Source organism: Monodon monoceros, unplaced genomic scaffold (assembly GCF_005190385.1).
Source record: "Monodon monoceros isolate NGI ecotype Baffin Bay Population unplaced genomic scaffold, NGI_Narwhal_1 Super_Scaffold_21, whole genome shotgun sequence".
Taxonomy (NCBI): Eukaryota; Metazoa; Chordata; class Mammalia; order Artiodactyla; family Monodontidae; genus Monodon; species Monodon monoceros.
In genome coordinates this window covers 19,900,756-19,913,522 of record NW_021703778.1, presented here as the reverse complement: position 1 = coordinate 19,913,522, position 12,767 = coordinate 19,900,756, and the positions used below count along the sequence as shown (strand labels likewise).

Genomic DNA, 12,767 nt, shown 5'->3' with positions numbered 1-12,767 from the left:
CGCACAGGGACGCAACTGCACGGGTTTGGCCGGGTGTGTGCTGAGAGGAGCACGAGGTGGTGGAGCGGGACTGCCGACAGACGCCCTGGTTTGCTGTCCCAGGCGACGGCGGATGTCAGGTGTTCCAAAGTTGATAAGCAGAGATTGGTGGAGTATGAACTGTTGCTTCAGAAAGAATAGTATCTAAAATTTAGCCTCTGCTCATTTAAAATTTCAGTGGTTGCAAACATTTAAAAAATTTTATTTGCCTAAGCCATTGTTGCAGAAGTCATTGATTTTGACTGATTTCAGCATTCCTTGAGGGATAAAAAGGTAGTGGATTTCAGATTAAAAAAACATTATTGCATCATCAGGGAGTACTAGTACTTTTGCTGCTGTTCTCCTTGGCTTTGTAATAGCACCTAAATTATGAAATATTTCATTGTGTTTCCCCTTACCCATCTCCACTTCTCTCAAATGCCATCCAAGATTTGTAATGGTTAACATCTAACCTGGTCCCAGCCTTAAGAAAATAGCGGTGATGGTTTATTAATATACTTAGTAAAATGAATTAAAGGCAAGCTTGGTAGAGTAATGTCTGTCTTTCAACTCTGACATCTTTATTCTGCTTTGCTGCTTCTTTTCCCCATCTCCCCCCACCCCACCTCTGAATGTTCTTTTCCCTTACCTAAAGTAAAGGTGAGGCAAATCATTATGAACTAAATATTTGCTTGGTTTATTCTACTTTGTTTTCATCAGTTTTCTGCTTTTCATCAGTTTTCATCAGTTTATTCTACTTTGTTTTCATCTCAAGAATAGTCTCTTGAGAAAACTTCAGATTTATTAAAAAAAAAGACATATTTGCCTCAATGATGTAAATATTTTTTAGAAGCTCCACACATGGCTGTATCATAAACATAGATGAATTATTTGGACTCATATTTTCTGCCTTGTACTGGAGCTTCAAGGTTATTTGTTTTGACTTTTGGGACAACTTTGGGTAATGAAGCTACAGCCGATTTCTATCTTGATTTATCAGGTACCGAGTTTGAGGGTGCAGTCATAGCTCTCTTTCATTTACTGGCCACCAGGACAGACAAAGTTCGAGCTCTAAGGGAGGCTTTCTATCGTCAGAATTTACCCAATCTCATGAACCTCATTGCTACAGTTTTCGTGTTTGCTGTTGTTATATATTTTCAGGTAAGTATACTTTCTTCGCTGAAGTTAAGTGGAGTGTGGATTTTTATTTTGCTCTTAAAGAGGAGAATACCATTTGAAATGTTAGCAGCTAAGTCAGTGTTTCAAAATCTAGTTAGGGAAATAATTCCATCCTTTAGACTCTGAGGTGCAAAATATTAGCAATTATGAAATAGAATAGGATTTCTATTTCTGTGTGTCTCTGTGGAAGGGAAAGTTTGTTAGCATTGTCTTTGCATAGTCCCTCCTGTGACTGCCTCGTCTGGAGTCGTGGTATGTGCAGCCTCTCCGCCTTACTCCTAAGCTTCCTTTTTCAGGGATTTCGTGTGGACCTGCCCATTAAGTCGGCCCGGTACCGAGGGCAGTACAGCAGCTACCCCATCAAGCTCTTCTACACCTCCAACATCCCCATCATCCTGCAGTCGGCCCTGGTGTCCAACCTGTATGTTATTTCCCAGATGCTGTCAGTTCGATTTAGTGGCAACTTTTTAGTAAATTTACTAGGACAGTGGGCTGTGAGTATTTCATTATTTATTCTAAGTATTCAAATTTATTGTAATTTGCATTTCATGCTTTTAACTGAAAGAGATGAGCCATAATTGAAGCAGTTGCTATATATAACATTTCTAGATTCATTTACCTGTAGCCCAGTTTATCATTTATTTGGAAGAGTTGTAAAACTGTAAGCATTGTAAAACTAAGATTGGCCGAGTACTTTGTACTATTTTACGTCTAGGAAGCATTTTCACATCTCGTTTGAGTGACCTTTTAGGTTAAAATCACAGTTGCTCGTATGAAAGTGATTCCCTGTTTTGTAATCTTATTCCTCTATTGTCTAGAATAATGTTTTTTTCCAAGAAGCTGATTATATAGGATACCGAAATCATCCTCTCCTGCCTCCCCCGCCGTTTTTCATGGCCCAAATGGCAGTAAATAAGAAAGGCACATAATAACTATATTGAAGAGAGAACAGTTGCTAGAAATGGAATCCAGTAAATTCTGCCTTCCTCTTTTAGATTTTCATCATAGCTCCTAAAGCAAACCAGCCACATTGTGATTGAGGTGTGAGTTATTGTAGGATTGAATTTTTTTTTTTTTGGCTGTGTTGGGTCTTCGTTGCTGCGCACGGGATGGGCTTTCTCTAGTTGCGGCGCGCAGGCTTCTCATTTTGGTGGCTTCTCTTGTTGCGGAGCCCGGGCTCTAGGTGCACCGGCTTCAGTAGTTGCAGCACGTGGCTCAGTAGTTGCGGCATGTGGGCCCTAGAGCGTGCGGGCTTCAGTAGTTGCGGCGCGTGAGCTCTAGAGTGCAGGCTTAGTAGTTGTGGCACACGGGCTTGGTTGCTCCGCGGCATGTGGGATCTTCCCGGACCAGGGATCAAACTCATGTCCCATGCACTGGCAGGCAGATTCTTAACCATTGGGCCACCAGGGAAGTCCAGGATTGAATTTTGACTGGTTTAAATTTTCACCTGACCAAGGAGTGTTTTTTCCCCCTTAAAACTACAGAATTAGAGAAGAGTAAGAGCCTTTATTGTTTTCAGAATATGTAATTCTAGAATTTGTATTCCCCCAAAGAACTATTTTTTTAGTCATTCCTGAAATACGGTGCTTATTCTATGCATTTGTCTTAACGTGCTACCTTTTGTATTGTAAGTTGTAGCGACGTATCTTTCTGCATTTACTGAAGGCCATTTTTAAAATGTAAAGTTTAATAGGATGAAACAGTAATTCTTGAAAGGCAGTTGAAGGAAGTATGATTCCCTTTATCCGGAATAGTTGACCCTTGAACATGGGTTTGAGCTGTACGGGTTCATTTAGACGCAGGTTTTTTTCAGTAGTAAACACTTCAGTACTGCATGGTCTGCAGCAGGTTGAATCCTGCAATGCAGAACTGCGGATACGGAGGAGCCGTGTACGCGGAGGAGTAACAATAACTTATATGTGGATTTCGACTTCATGGAGGGTCGGTGCCCTAACCCCCTCGTTCAAGGGTCAGCTGGACTCCTTTTCCATTCATTTAACAGAAATTGGATTGCCTGTGGTGAGGGGAGGGACTGTCCCTCCCCTCATGAGCTAATAATCTGGCAGTCATTATTACTATGACAATTTCACAGTAATAAATGCACTGAGTGGTTGTATAGATTGTGTTGTGATCTTAATGAGTTTTTTTTAAAGTGAGAGAGCTATTGGGAAGTTTAATTTGTCAGGGCTTTTGATTTAGAATCAGTGATTCTAGGGGCACAGTAAATGAATCATTTGGAAATTGTAAATTCAGGAACCAGACATTTTAATCATTGCATCCAAAAATTGCTTTCCCACCATCTATGCCCAGAACTTCTATTTAATATGAGCAAATACATGTTATTCCCATTTCTTTTACTATAAAAATTCTTAAATGTTTGTGTGGATTAAAAAATCCCTTTATACTTATTAAAAGACTACTCTTTACAATATACAGATCATATAAAGTTTAGGTAGTGAGTCGTTAGTCTTCTGTTAATATTTCAGTTGATTGCATTCTTAATAGCATACCTTGAAGTGAAAGAATATGTATGTACTCTTACATAGTTCAGAAAATTTCTGACTCTAAATGTTATCAGAGATCAATGTGATCTATTCCTGTCTTCAGGAAGAGAAGATTCTTCTTGTAGAAGTATTATAATTTTTTTAAAAAACTGCTCTTCTGTTAATATATTCACAATGTCTTATGTAATAGACACTCACTATATAATTTTTTTTTTACTCACTATATAATTTTGTAAGAGTGAAGATATCAGACACAAAAGTAAATCCTTTAAGTTACATAGAATCATTAGCTGTAGGTGCTTTGAGCTTAAAACATCGTCATAATTTTTGAGGAGTTTGAAAAGTCACAGAAATGTGACCATTTGTGCTTTTTATTCTTGTTCTATAGGACGTCAGTGGGGGAGGACCTGCTCGTTCGTACCCAGTGGGGGGCCTTTGTTACTACCTTTCTCCTCCTGAGTCCATGGGCGCCATATTTGAGGATCCTGTCCATGTGGTTGTTTATATCATCTTCATGTTGGGATCATGTGCATTCTTTTCTAAGACATGGATAGAGGTGTCTGGTTCCTCAGCCAAAGATGTAAGTATTTGGTTTGTTTGAAAATGAAAAAAAAATTCATAATTTTTAGGTGTCAAATGGTAATTGATACACTTAATTACTTCTGTAATTTTAAACTCAAATTCATACATTCTTAATGAGGTAATGTCATCCCCAGGGAGTTAAAAACTACAGGTAGTTCCTGGAAAGTGAAAAATTCTTAGATTTTACAATGGTTTGTGACAATCCAAAGCTCAACTCTACCCGACAAAGTCTTATTCCTTAGTATTTAATTTCTCTTTAGGGAGGTGATAATTAAGGAAAGATTGAGAAACCCTGGCTTAAGGTATGGGTAATGTGGTTGTGCAGCATTGTAGCCTCAGGGAATATTATGATATGACAGTGTCTACTTCAGTCTTCCTGTATTTTCTGTGGAGAGCACTTCACACAGAACCTAGTAGTAAACAGTGAAATAGAGTTTGATTTTAAAAGTTGTTTTTCTCTTCGCAGGTAGCTAAACAGCTTAAAGAACAGCAAATGGTAATGAGAGGCCACAGGGATACCTCTATGGTTCATGAGCTTAATAGGTAAGGAAGGCCATTAGACTCAGTCTTGGATAGGAGAGAGAGAGAATGTGTTACATACACACACGTGTTCTTGGTTTTTCAATCTATCATTTGTTCTCAGATGTTATTTAAATTCATATTTGAAGCACTTTTCTTCTACTTAACACAAAAGAACCAAAATTTAACACAAATGTGAATTGTTCTCCACATCAGAATTGACACCTAAATTATTATTTTAATTGAAATTATGTTCCCTTCACTGCTCAGCCCAGTGTTAAAATGCTGTAGGTCAGAGGTCCTCGTCTGGCTGCACTTAAAACCACCTGGGAACTTTTAAAAAATACTGATATCCCGCCTCTAGGAATTGTGATTTATCTGGTCTGAGGTGGGTCCCAGGCATCAGTTTTTTGTGTTTTTTTTGTTTTTTTTTTTTTTTTGTACGCAGGCCTCTCACTGTTGTGGCCTCTCCCGTTGCGGAGCACAGGCTCCAGACGCGCAGGCTCAGCGGCCATGGCTCACGGGCCTAGCTGCTCCGCGGCATGTAGGATCTTCCCAGACCGGGGCACGAACCCGTGTCCCCTGCATCGGCAGGCGGACTCTCAACCACTGCGCCACCAGGGAAGCCCCAGTTTTTTGTTTTTTGATAACAGTTTATTGAGATATAATTCACATATCATGTAATTTACTCATTTGAAATATACAGTTTAGTGGGGTTTTGTTTTTAGTATACTCTGAGTGTGTAATCATTACAATATAATTTTTAAAACATTTTCATCACCTGGAAAGAAACCTTGTACCTATTAGTTATTCTCCATTCCTACCCACCCTCCCACCTCCCAGCCCCAGGCGTTTTATCTAGTGTCTGTAGATTTGCCTGTTCTGGACATTTCATATAAATGGAGTTATATGTGATCCTTTGTGACTGTCTTTTTCACGTAGCATAATGTTTTGGGGGTTCATTCATTATTCGTGAATAATATTCCCTTGTATGGATGTACCATGTTTTGTCTATCCATTCATCAGTTGATGGAAATTTTGGTCGTTTCCACTTTTTGGCTGTCGTGAATAATGCTGTTGTGAACGTACTTGTTCAGGTTTTGTGTGGACATGTTTTCATTTCTCTCAGAGTGGAACTATTGGGTTGGGTAGTAACTGTGTTGAACATGTTGAGGAACTGCCAGACCCTTCTCCAGAGCAGCTGCCCCATTCTGCATCCAGCTGCAGTGTCTGGAGCTGCTGCACGTCCTCACCAGCACTAATTCTTGTTTTGATTTTAGCCACCTAGTAGGTATGAAGTGGTATCTCATTGTGGTTTTTCCCTTTTCATTGTGGTTTTGATTTGCGTCTCCCTGATGAGTAATGATGTTAAGCATCTTTTCATGTGTTAATTAGCCGTTCAAATATGTTCTTTGGAGAAATGTCTCTTCTTTTGCTCATTTAAAATTTCTAATTGGGTTGTCTTTTTATTACTGTTTTTAAGGGTAAAAAAATATTTTGGATGTATCTCATCAGGTAAATGATTTGCAAATATTTTGTCCCATTCTGTGGGTTGTCTTTTCACTTTCTTGATGGTGTCCTTTGATGCACAAATTTTTAATTTTGATACTCAGTTTTTCTATTTCTTCTTTGGTTTCTTTGTGCTGTTTTTGTTGTTGTATCTAAGAAGCCAGGGTCACAAAGATTAATCCTCTTATGTTTAGGTCTGTGACAACTCTGAGCTCATTTTTGTTTCATGTGAGATGGGGTCCAGATTCCTTCTTTTCCATGTGGATAGCCAAGTGTTCCAGAACCATTTGTTGAAAAGGCATTGGTATTTTAAACTTTTTATTTACAACATGGAATAGATTGCAGAGTGTTATAATGAACCCCTGCGTTCAGCTGTATCCAGCTTTAGTCGTTATCCTTCTCCCATTCTTGTTTCATCTACTGTCTTCCCCATCCATGGTCCCTCGCCCCCATCTTTTTTCCCCCTCTGGAGTATTTTAAATACAATCCCATTATTTTTAACAGTTCTCCAGGTGATACTAACGTGTGGCCAAGGTTGAATTACTATTGAATAGGGTCATCCAAATCTTGTCACATAAATTTGATACTTAGAAAGCATTTTGATATTTACTCTTCATCTACGAGAGGGAGCTAAAGGTTACCCACTTACAAACAATATTAAACATTCCAATACTTAAATCACAGTTGAGGATTCTCTTCTGCAGTAAAAATCATGTATTGCCTTTCTTGGCTATTAACTGGTTTCTTGAAATCAGATCATTTCTTGAGTCAGATCATTCCTTTCATCATTTTCATCAACACATAACTGTGCACAGCCCTGGACGAATCGTCAGTACTGCGGACAGTTCCCTGGCACGTTAGTTCAGTTTTCTTCCGCCTGTTACTGCTGCTTCCTGCTGCCCCTTCCTGTGGGCCTCCCCTGCCTGACTCGGGGTTTTGTCTTCCAGGTACATCCCCACGGCGGCTGCGTTTGGGGGCTTGTGCATCGGCGCCCTGTCGGTGTTGGCCGACTTCCTCGGGGCCATTGGCTCGGGCACTGGAATTCTGCTTGCAGTCACCATTATTTATCAGTATTTTGAAATATTTGTTAAGGAACAGGCTGAAGTTGGCGGGATGGGTGCTTTGTTTTTCTAAATGTTCCAGTATTTTTGTGTGTGTGAAAGGGAAAATATTTTGACTCATTGTTTTTGTCAGATAATGCTGGCTCCCCTTTTCTTCTCTCACAGTTTGTTTTCAAGTGTTGACCGTCTCATTCCTGAAATGGGCACGGAGCTAAGCCTGTGTGCAGCATTAGTACCAGCTGCCTTAACATTAAAGTTTACATTATTCATTAAAAAACCTACATGCAGTGTTGCCTGTGATGCTGGAAACCAATGTACCTGCCTTGCCATGTTCGGTTGTAACGGTGAGATGGTGACGTGGATCAGTTTTGCACACAACATTCAAGACACTCGGTATTCCCCCCACTTGTTTAAAAACAAATGTAGTTCAAATTGCCACTTTCCAGTATTTTTGAGCTTATTTAATGAGTTCTGGATCATTTATATCTAATCTATATTTTAGATATAATTACTTTTTATACTTTTTTAACTCATAGTATCCACATTCCCACCCTCCCCCATTTTATTTGTTCCTCCTCAAAGCAGCCACTTAGCCCAGATGAGCAGAATCAAGCTTTCAGAGTCAAATCTGTCACCAGAAACAGCTGCTTATAATTACTCTGCCTGTTTTCCATTCCCCTTTCCTCCCAGGGACAGCACAGTCGGTGCTCTTTTACTGTATCGGCTATGCCTTGGAATTCTAACACGTCACTTGAGAATACTCTTCAAGATACTATGCCCCAGTTTTTTTTTTTTTTAATCCCTAAAGCAAAGATCTAATTCTCAAGCAATGTCTGTAGTTCAGTGGGGGTGAACAATGAGTAATTCACGCTAGGAATCTGTGTATGTTGTTGTACTTTATAGCAGCAACATGAGTGTAAACAGTAGACAATAAAATTTTATTTAATAAAACTTTTGGTTGTGTTGGAAAAATAAAATCTGGTATTAAATGATTTCTAAGATTATATAGGTTCATTATATTCATACAGAATTCATCCTGAGATACCTATTGCAAATGTATTAGTTTAATCCTAAAAATATTGAGGGACAGTGAGTGGCCAACAAAAGGGTACTCAGTTTTGTGACTAACATTTGGAAAGACCAGAAAAAAAAATGGTCACAATATCGCAGCCTCCATTTGCAATAGCACAGTTCTTTATAAATAATTCTTTTTGGGGGGGGGGGGCGCTGTGCTGCATGGCTTATGGGATCTTAGCTCCCCGACCAGGAATCCTTCGTAGTGAAAGCACAGAGTCCTAACCACTAGACCGCCAGGGAATTCCCTAATTCATTTTTCAAAGTATGTGCTTTATTGCCCAAAAAGATCAAACTTAATTTTTCAAAGAAGTCCTTCTCATTCATATGGTTTTCTATCATTGTTTACTTTCTTAGTGCAGGACGTGTATCTTATTTAGCTTAGGATCACAAAGCCAACTAATTTCAGGAGGAAGGCAGAGGAAATACAGGCAGGCAGGAGGGTCGCCATGTCCACTGGAGAGCATCTCCTGAGGGCCTCAGACCACTGTTACCATGGAAATACAACCCAGTGTTACAGCTCTTTTTCCCCAAAGAAGGTGGAAATACAGCTTTTAATAATAAACCTTCAAAAAAGTACTAATAACCTTCAACGTTTAAATACTGATACACTAATAGGGCCAGCCAGTGAAAGCATCCAGACTGCCAGTTCTCAAACTGACCGAATTTCCAAAGCATAGCCTTTGATATTTGCAGAGAACATAAACTGCATTAGGCGATGTTCTAGGATTTAGGTGTCACTTCTGAACTGCACTCAGGAAAAGAAGAAGGCAGAAAGGACAGGCAGGGGTTACAAATCTCTGTCCTCCATCAGCATTTGTGTAGCTTTATCAGTTGGCATGCGGAGTGGTTTTGCAAGAGTTGGAGGCTGTTTGGAGACTAGTTCTGTGTGCTTGAGCCTGTGCATTCTCTGTATGCTTTGGCGTCTCTTGATTTTGATGAAGAGCAGTAACGAGGGCCTTGGGTGCTCAGGGAAGAGGATTACAGTCCCTGGAGAATCATGATGCCCATGGTTAAAAATAAGGATTTAAGAGGCACAGGGGAAGGCTACTATTAGAGCAACTAGTTGGGGCTAAATTTTCATAGTATTCACAGGGAGAGTAGACTTCATCTATACAGTTCTCTAGTTGCATGATTCTTTCCATTCTTTTTAGGAAGTACAATATAAAGATCTATTTTTGCTCATAAAAATATCTCTAGGTAAGTCAGTGAACCTGCAGACAAGCAGACTGTACTGCAGCCTTTTTGGCATTAGTCCCCTGATCTTATCTGGCTCTGAGGGGCCTGGCTAACCCCTGGTCCAGGGCTGGAAACATGACTTAGGGGTAGCCAATGAGAACCATCCAGAGACCTCTACACCAAAGAGGCAGTAATCCTGGAGCCTCTGAGGCTACAGAAGTCCACACAACAGCCAAGCTCAAGAGGTAAGAAAATGGCCGGTGACACCGGTGGACCTTGAGGATTGGGGGCAGGGGAAGTTTGGGCATGGCATGAGCCGGAAACAATCCATATTTTCCTTTAAAGAAGCTTGTATTGGGTTTCTGGTCCTTGCTAACTGTGCTGGCTACACTCACGGTTTAACACCAAGACAGTGCCCCAAACCGTGTAAATCTTATTACTATGAGCTTGGTTTTTAGAAACTTCAAGTACTTTTTGAGGTAAGGATAGGAAATGAGATTCTGAAGTATATACATGTGCTTGAGGGAAGGGCCCTGTATTTTCATTAGCCTCTGAACCTTGGTACGTGGATGAATCGACCGTTTTTCATTACATAAGAGCTGGTCACCCTCCAGTAGTTAGATGGCTATAAGGACACTAGCTAACTGGAAACATCTGCTTATTACGAATGTTATTCTCTTTTATAACTTCTGCTATGCAGATTAATTCCATATAGCAGATAATTAGGAGAGGCCAAGAAAGTCCCTATATGGGTCTTTTAAAAAAACTCTAATGCTGTAAACGGTTGTTTGCATACCTCACTACATATTTTTTAGTGGGGTTGGGAAGCATTGACCTAATTGGAATTCAGGGCTATTTTCCTATGAAAATACCGTATCTCCTGGATTAGAGTAGAAAAGTTAACAGCTAAGCTTTCTTTTTTAAAAGCTGGATTAAACATTACCTGCATTTATGTTGTTGTTCTTTAATACTAGGTGTGGAGTCTAGCATTTAAATGAAGTCTATAATCTACCTGTAATTACAATTCCATACCACCACATGCATTCTGTGCTTTTATTTTATGAAAAAACTAATTTCAAATCTCCATTGAAACTAAGCTGAATACAAAGTCTTAATGAAGGAGGCCTGTGTCCTGGTTACAGAAACAAGGCGACTGTCCTTTGGCCTTAAAACTTCAGGAAGGGCTCTTCAAGCGGCTTTGTGTTTGCATGTTTCAGCGCCAGAGCGTAGGAATAGACTCTGGCGTCCACTGTCAGATGTTCATCAGCTACCAGATCTAGAGGAGGTGAAGAATACAAGGTCAGATAATGAAGTTGATAACGGATAATACCCCTTATCAGCCAATCAGTGTTTACTCAGTGGCTACCATGTGCCAGTTCCTGTGCTAGATGCTGGTGGTATAGTGATGAACAAGACGTTTCCTGCCTTCAAGGATCTTACTCTAGCAGAAGAATAAAGGATGTAAAAGCAGGACTACGTTTCCAGCATGAGATAAGAACAAGAAAAAGTTAAAGACAGAAGAGCACATATACCAGGTGATGATTCTGTGTTTTAAACAGCAAAGCTTTAAGTTTATAGATCCAACTGTTACTTCATAGATCGCTCACTACAGGGCTTTGTTGCGCTGAACTACAGTGATGATGATTCATCCATCCTCCCCACTGTCAGGGACACACACGTTCCATGTGCAAGTTAAGCTGTGTGCTCGGATGGACTGGATGAGGTCTCTGAATCTGACCACAAGGGCCTTTCATGAGAACTTCTGTTTTACTCAGGTGGAGGCCCCCAGGTTTCCAATCTGCCCCTTGTTTCCCAGCCACTTGTTTAGGAACAAGCTCAGAGTCGGTTTGACCCTCAAAGACAGGGTTCTGTCCTGCTCATCTGTGCCAGCAGGTGCTGGGCGAGTGCTAAAAGCTATTCTTCGTAGCAAACTGAACTCCACGTGCCTTCCTACTCCTCAAATAGTACGTGTGGAATAAATAATTTGATTACTATATTGTGATGCTAGTAAAGCCAGGAACACTGTTTCTTTGCCCCTCCCTCTTCCTATATATATAGATCCTTCTACCTCCCTATTTTCCCCCCTCTTTTAAGGCTGGAAGGGAAGTTACTGGAAAGGAGAAGGAAGGAATTTTTTTTAAAAGGACATTTTTCTAATACAAAAAATAAAAACAATAGCACATAACCTTCAAGCATTTGTGTGTCACCATTATCCCATTTAATTTTACTCCTGCCTCCTCAGAGGTAGGGGCTATCCTACTGTTCCCGTTTAATGAGAAGAGCTAGGAGCCTGTTCTGAGCTGTAACTAACACACGGTTGACTGAGCCTCAATCCAGCCAGGCCTGTTGGCCTCAGAGTTGTGCTGTGACGGGTGGCCATGGCTCTCCCCGAGTAAACACCTCAAATCACTGCATCTCCTCACGACGAGCACTTCTAACTCTGACCCTGGGATCCTAAGGTGGTTTCTACCTTAGGTCTGGTCTATAAAAAGGTAACGTAGGGATGGAGGCTGTCTGGGAACCTGAAATCCCAGCAGTTTTTGAAAGATCCCCTTGACTTTTCAAACACAGGCGTCAGAAATAAAACTGTACGCCACTGGTACTCACGGGAGGAAGGAAGAGACTGCTCCCAAAGCTTCAGGTCAAACAATGCTTCAAGTTAATTTTTGAAATAAAAACTTAATAGTATTCAAATTAGGAGATCACCCACTTCTTTGTCATGAGTGACTGGAGACGAACCCAGCTGGCAGAGGAGCCCCCGAAGGCCCTGCCACGTCTTTTGCAGTATCTCCTTGTGTAGGGTTACTGGAGGACATCGGTCCATGGAACCTTACGAGTTTTTACAAAGTCCTATGAGACGGGCTGACCGGGAACCACATGTAGCTACATGACAAGTAGTTTACAAGGGGCATGCTGCTAGTTAGTTCATTATATCAGCTTATCACACTGCGTACATATTAGATGCCTAAATATTTGTTAAAATCTTTAACTTAGACCCCACACAAAGAACCGTCCAACATACTGGCATATTTGAGGATCGGTTAAGAGATTATTTACTATACCTTTGCATGGCAGGGGTTAAAGACTGAAGGTATAGAATAGTTTTGGCTAATCAGCAGGCCTCTATCTTGACTGTTCTGTA

The 12,767-nt window shown here is 40.5% G+C and overlaps 2 protein-coding genes across 12 annotated transcripts in view; one reads left to right on the top strand and one right to left on the bottom strand.

The window, feature by feature from the left end:
- Positions 1-7,810, top strand: part of SEC61A2 (SEC61 translocon alpha 2 subunit) — a 27,670-nt gene extending 19,860 nt beyond the window's left edge. For 2 of the 4 annotated variants that reach the window (XM_029236830.1, XM_029236831.1), the window contains 5 exons: positions 1,019-1,179; positions 1,494-1,691; positions 4,090-4,281; positions 4,750-4,826; positions 7,259-7,809. In XM_029236830.1, coding sequence (XP_029092663.1) covers positions 1,019-1,179; positions 1,494-1,691; positions 4,090-4,281; positions 4,750-4,826; positions 7,259-7,445 — 815 coding nt within the window. In that variant the 3' untranslated portion in view covers positions 7,446-7,809. Of the gene's footprint in view, positions 1-1,018; positions 1,180-1,493; positions 1,692-4,089; positions 4,282-4,749; positions 4,827-7,258 lie in introns of all 4 variants that reach the window. The other 2 variants (XM_029236828.1, XM_029236832.1) reach the window with 2 other exon arrangements.
- NUDT5 (nudix hydrolase 5) overlaps positions 7,471-12,767 on the bottom strand; it is a 27,658-nt gene continuing 22,361 nt past the window's right edge. For all 8 annotated transcript variants that reach the window (XM_029236838.1, XM_029236837.1, XM_029236835.1 and 5 more), the window contains one exon: positions 7,471-10,901. In XM_029236838.1, coding sequence (XP_029092671.1) covers positions 10,792-10,901 — 110 coding nt within the window. In that variant the 3' untranslated portion in view covers positions 7,471-10,791. The remainder of the gene's footprint in view (positions 10,902-12,767) is intronic.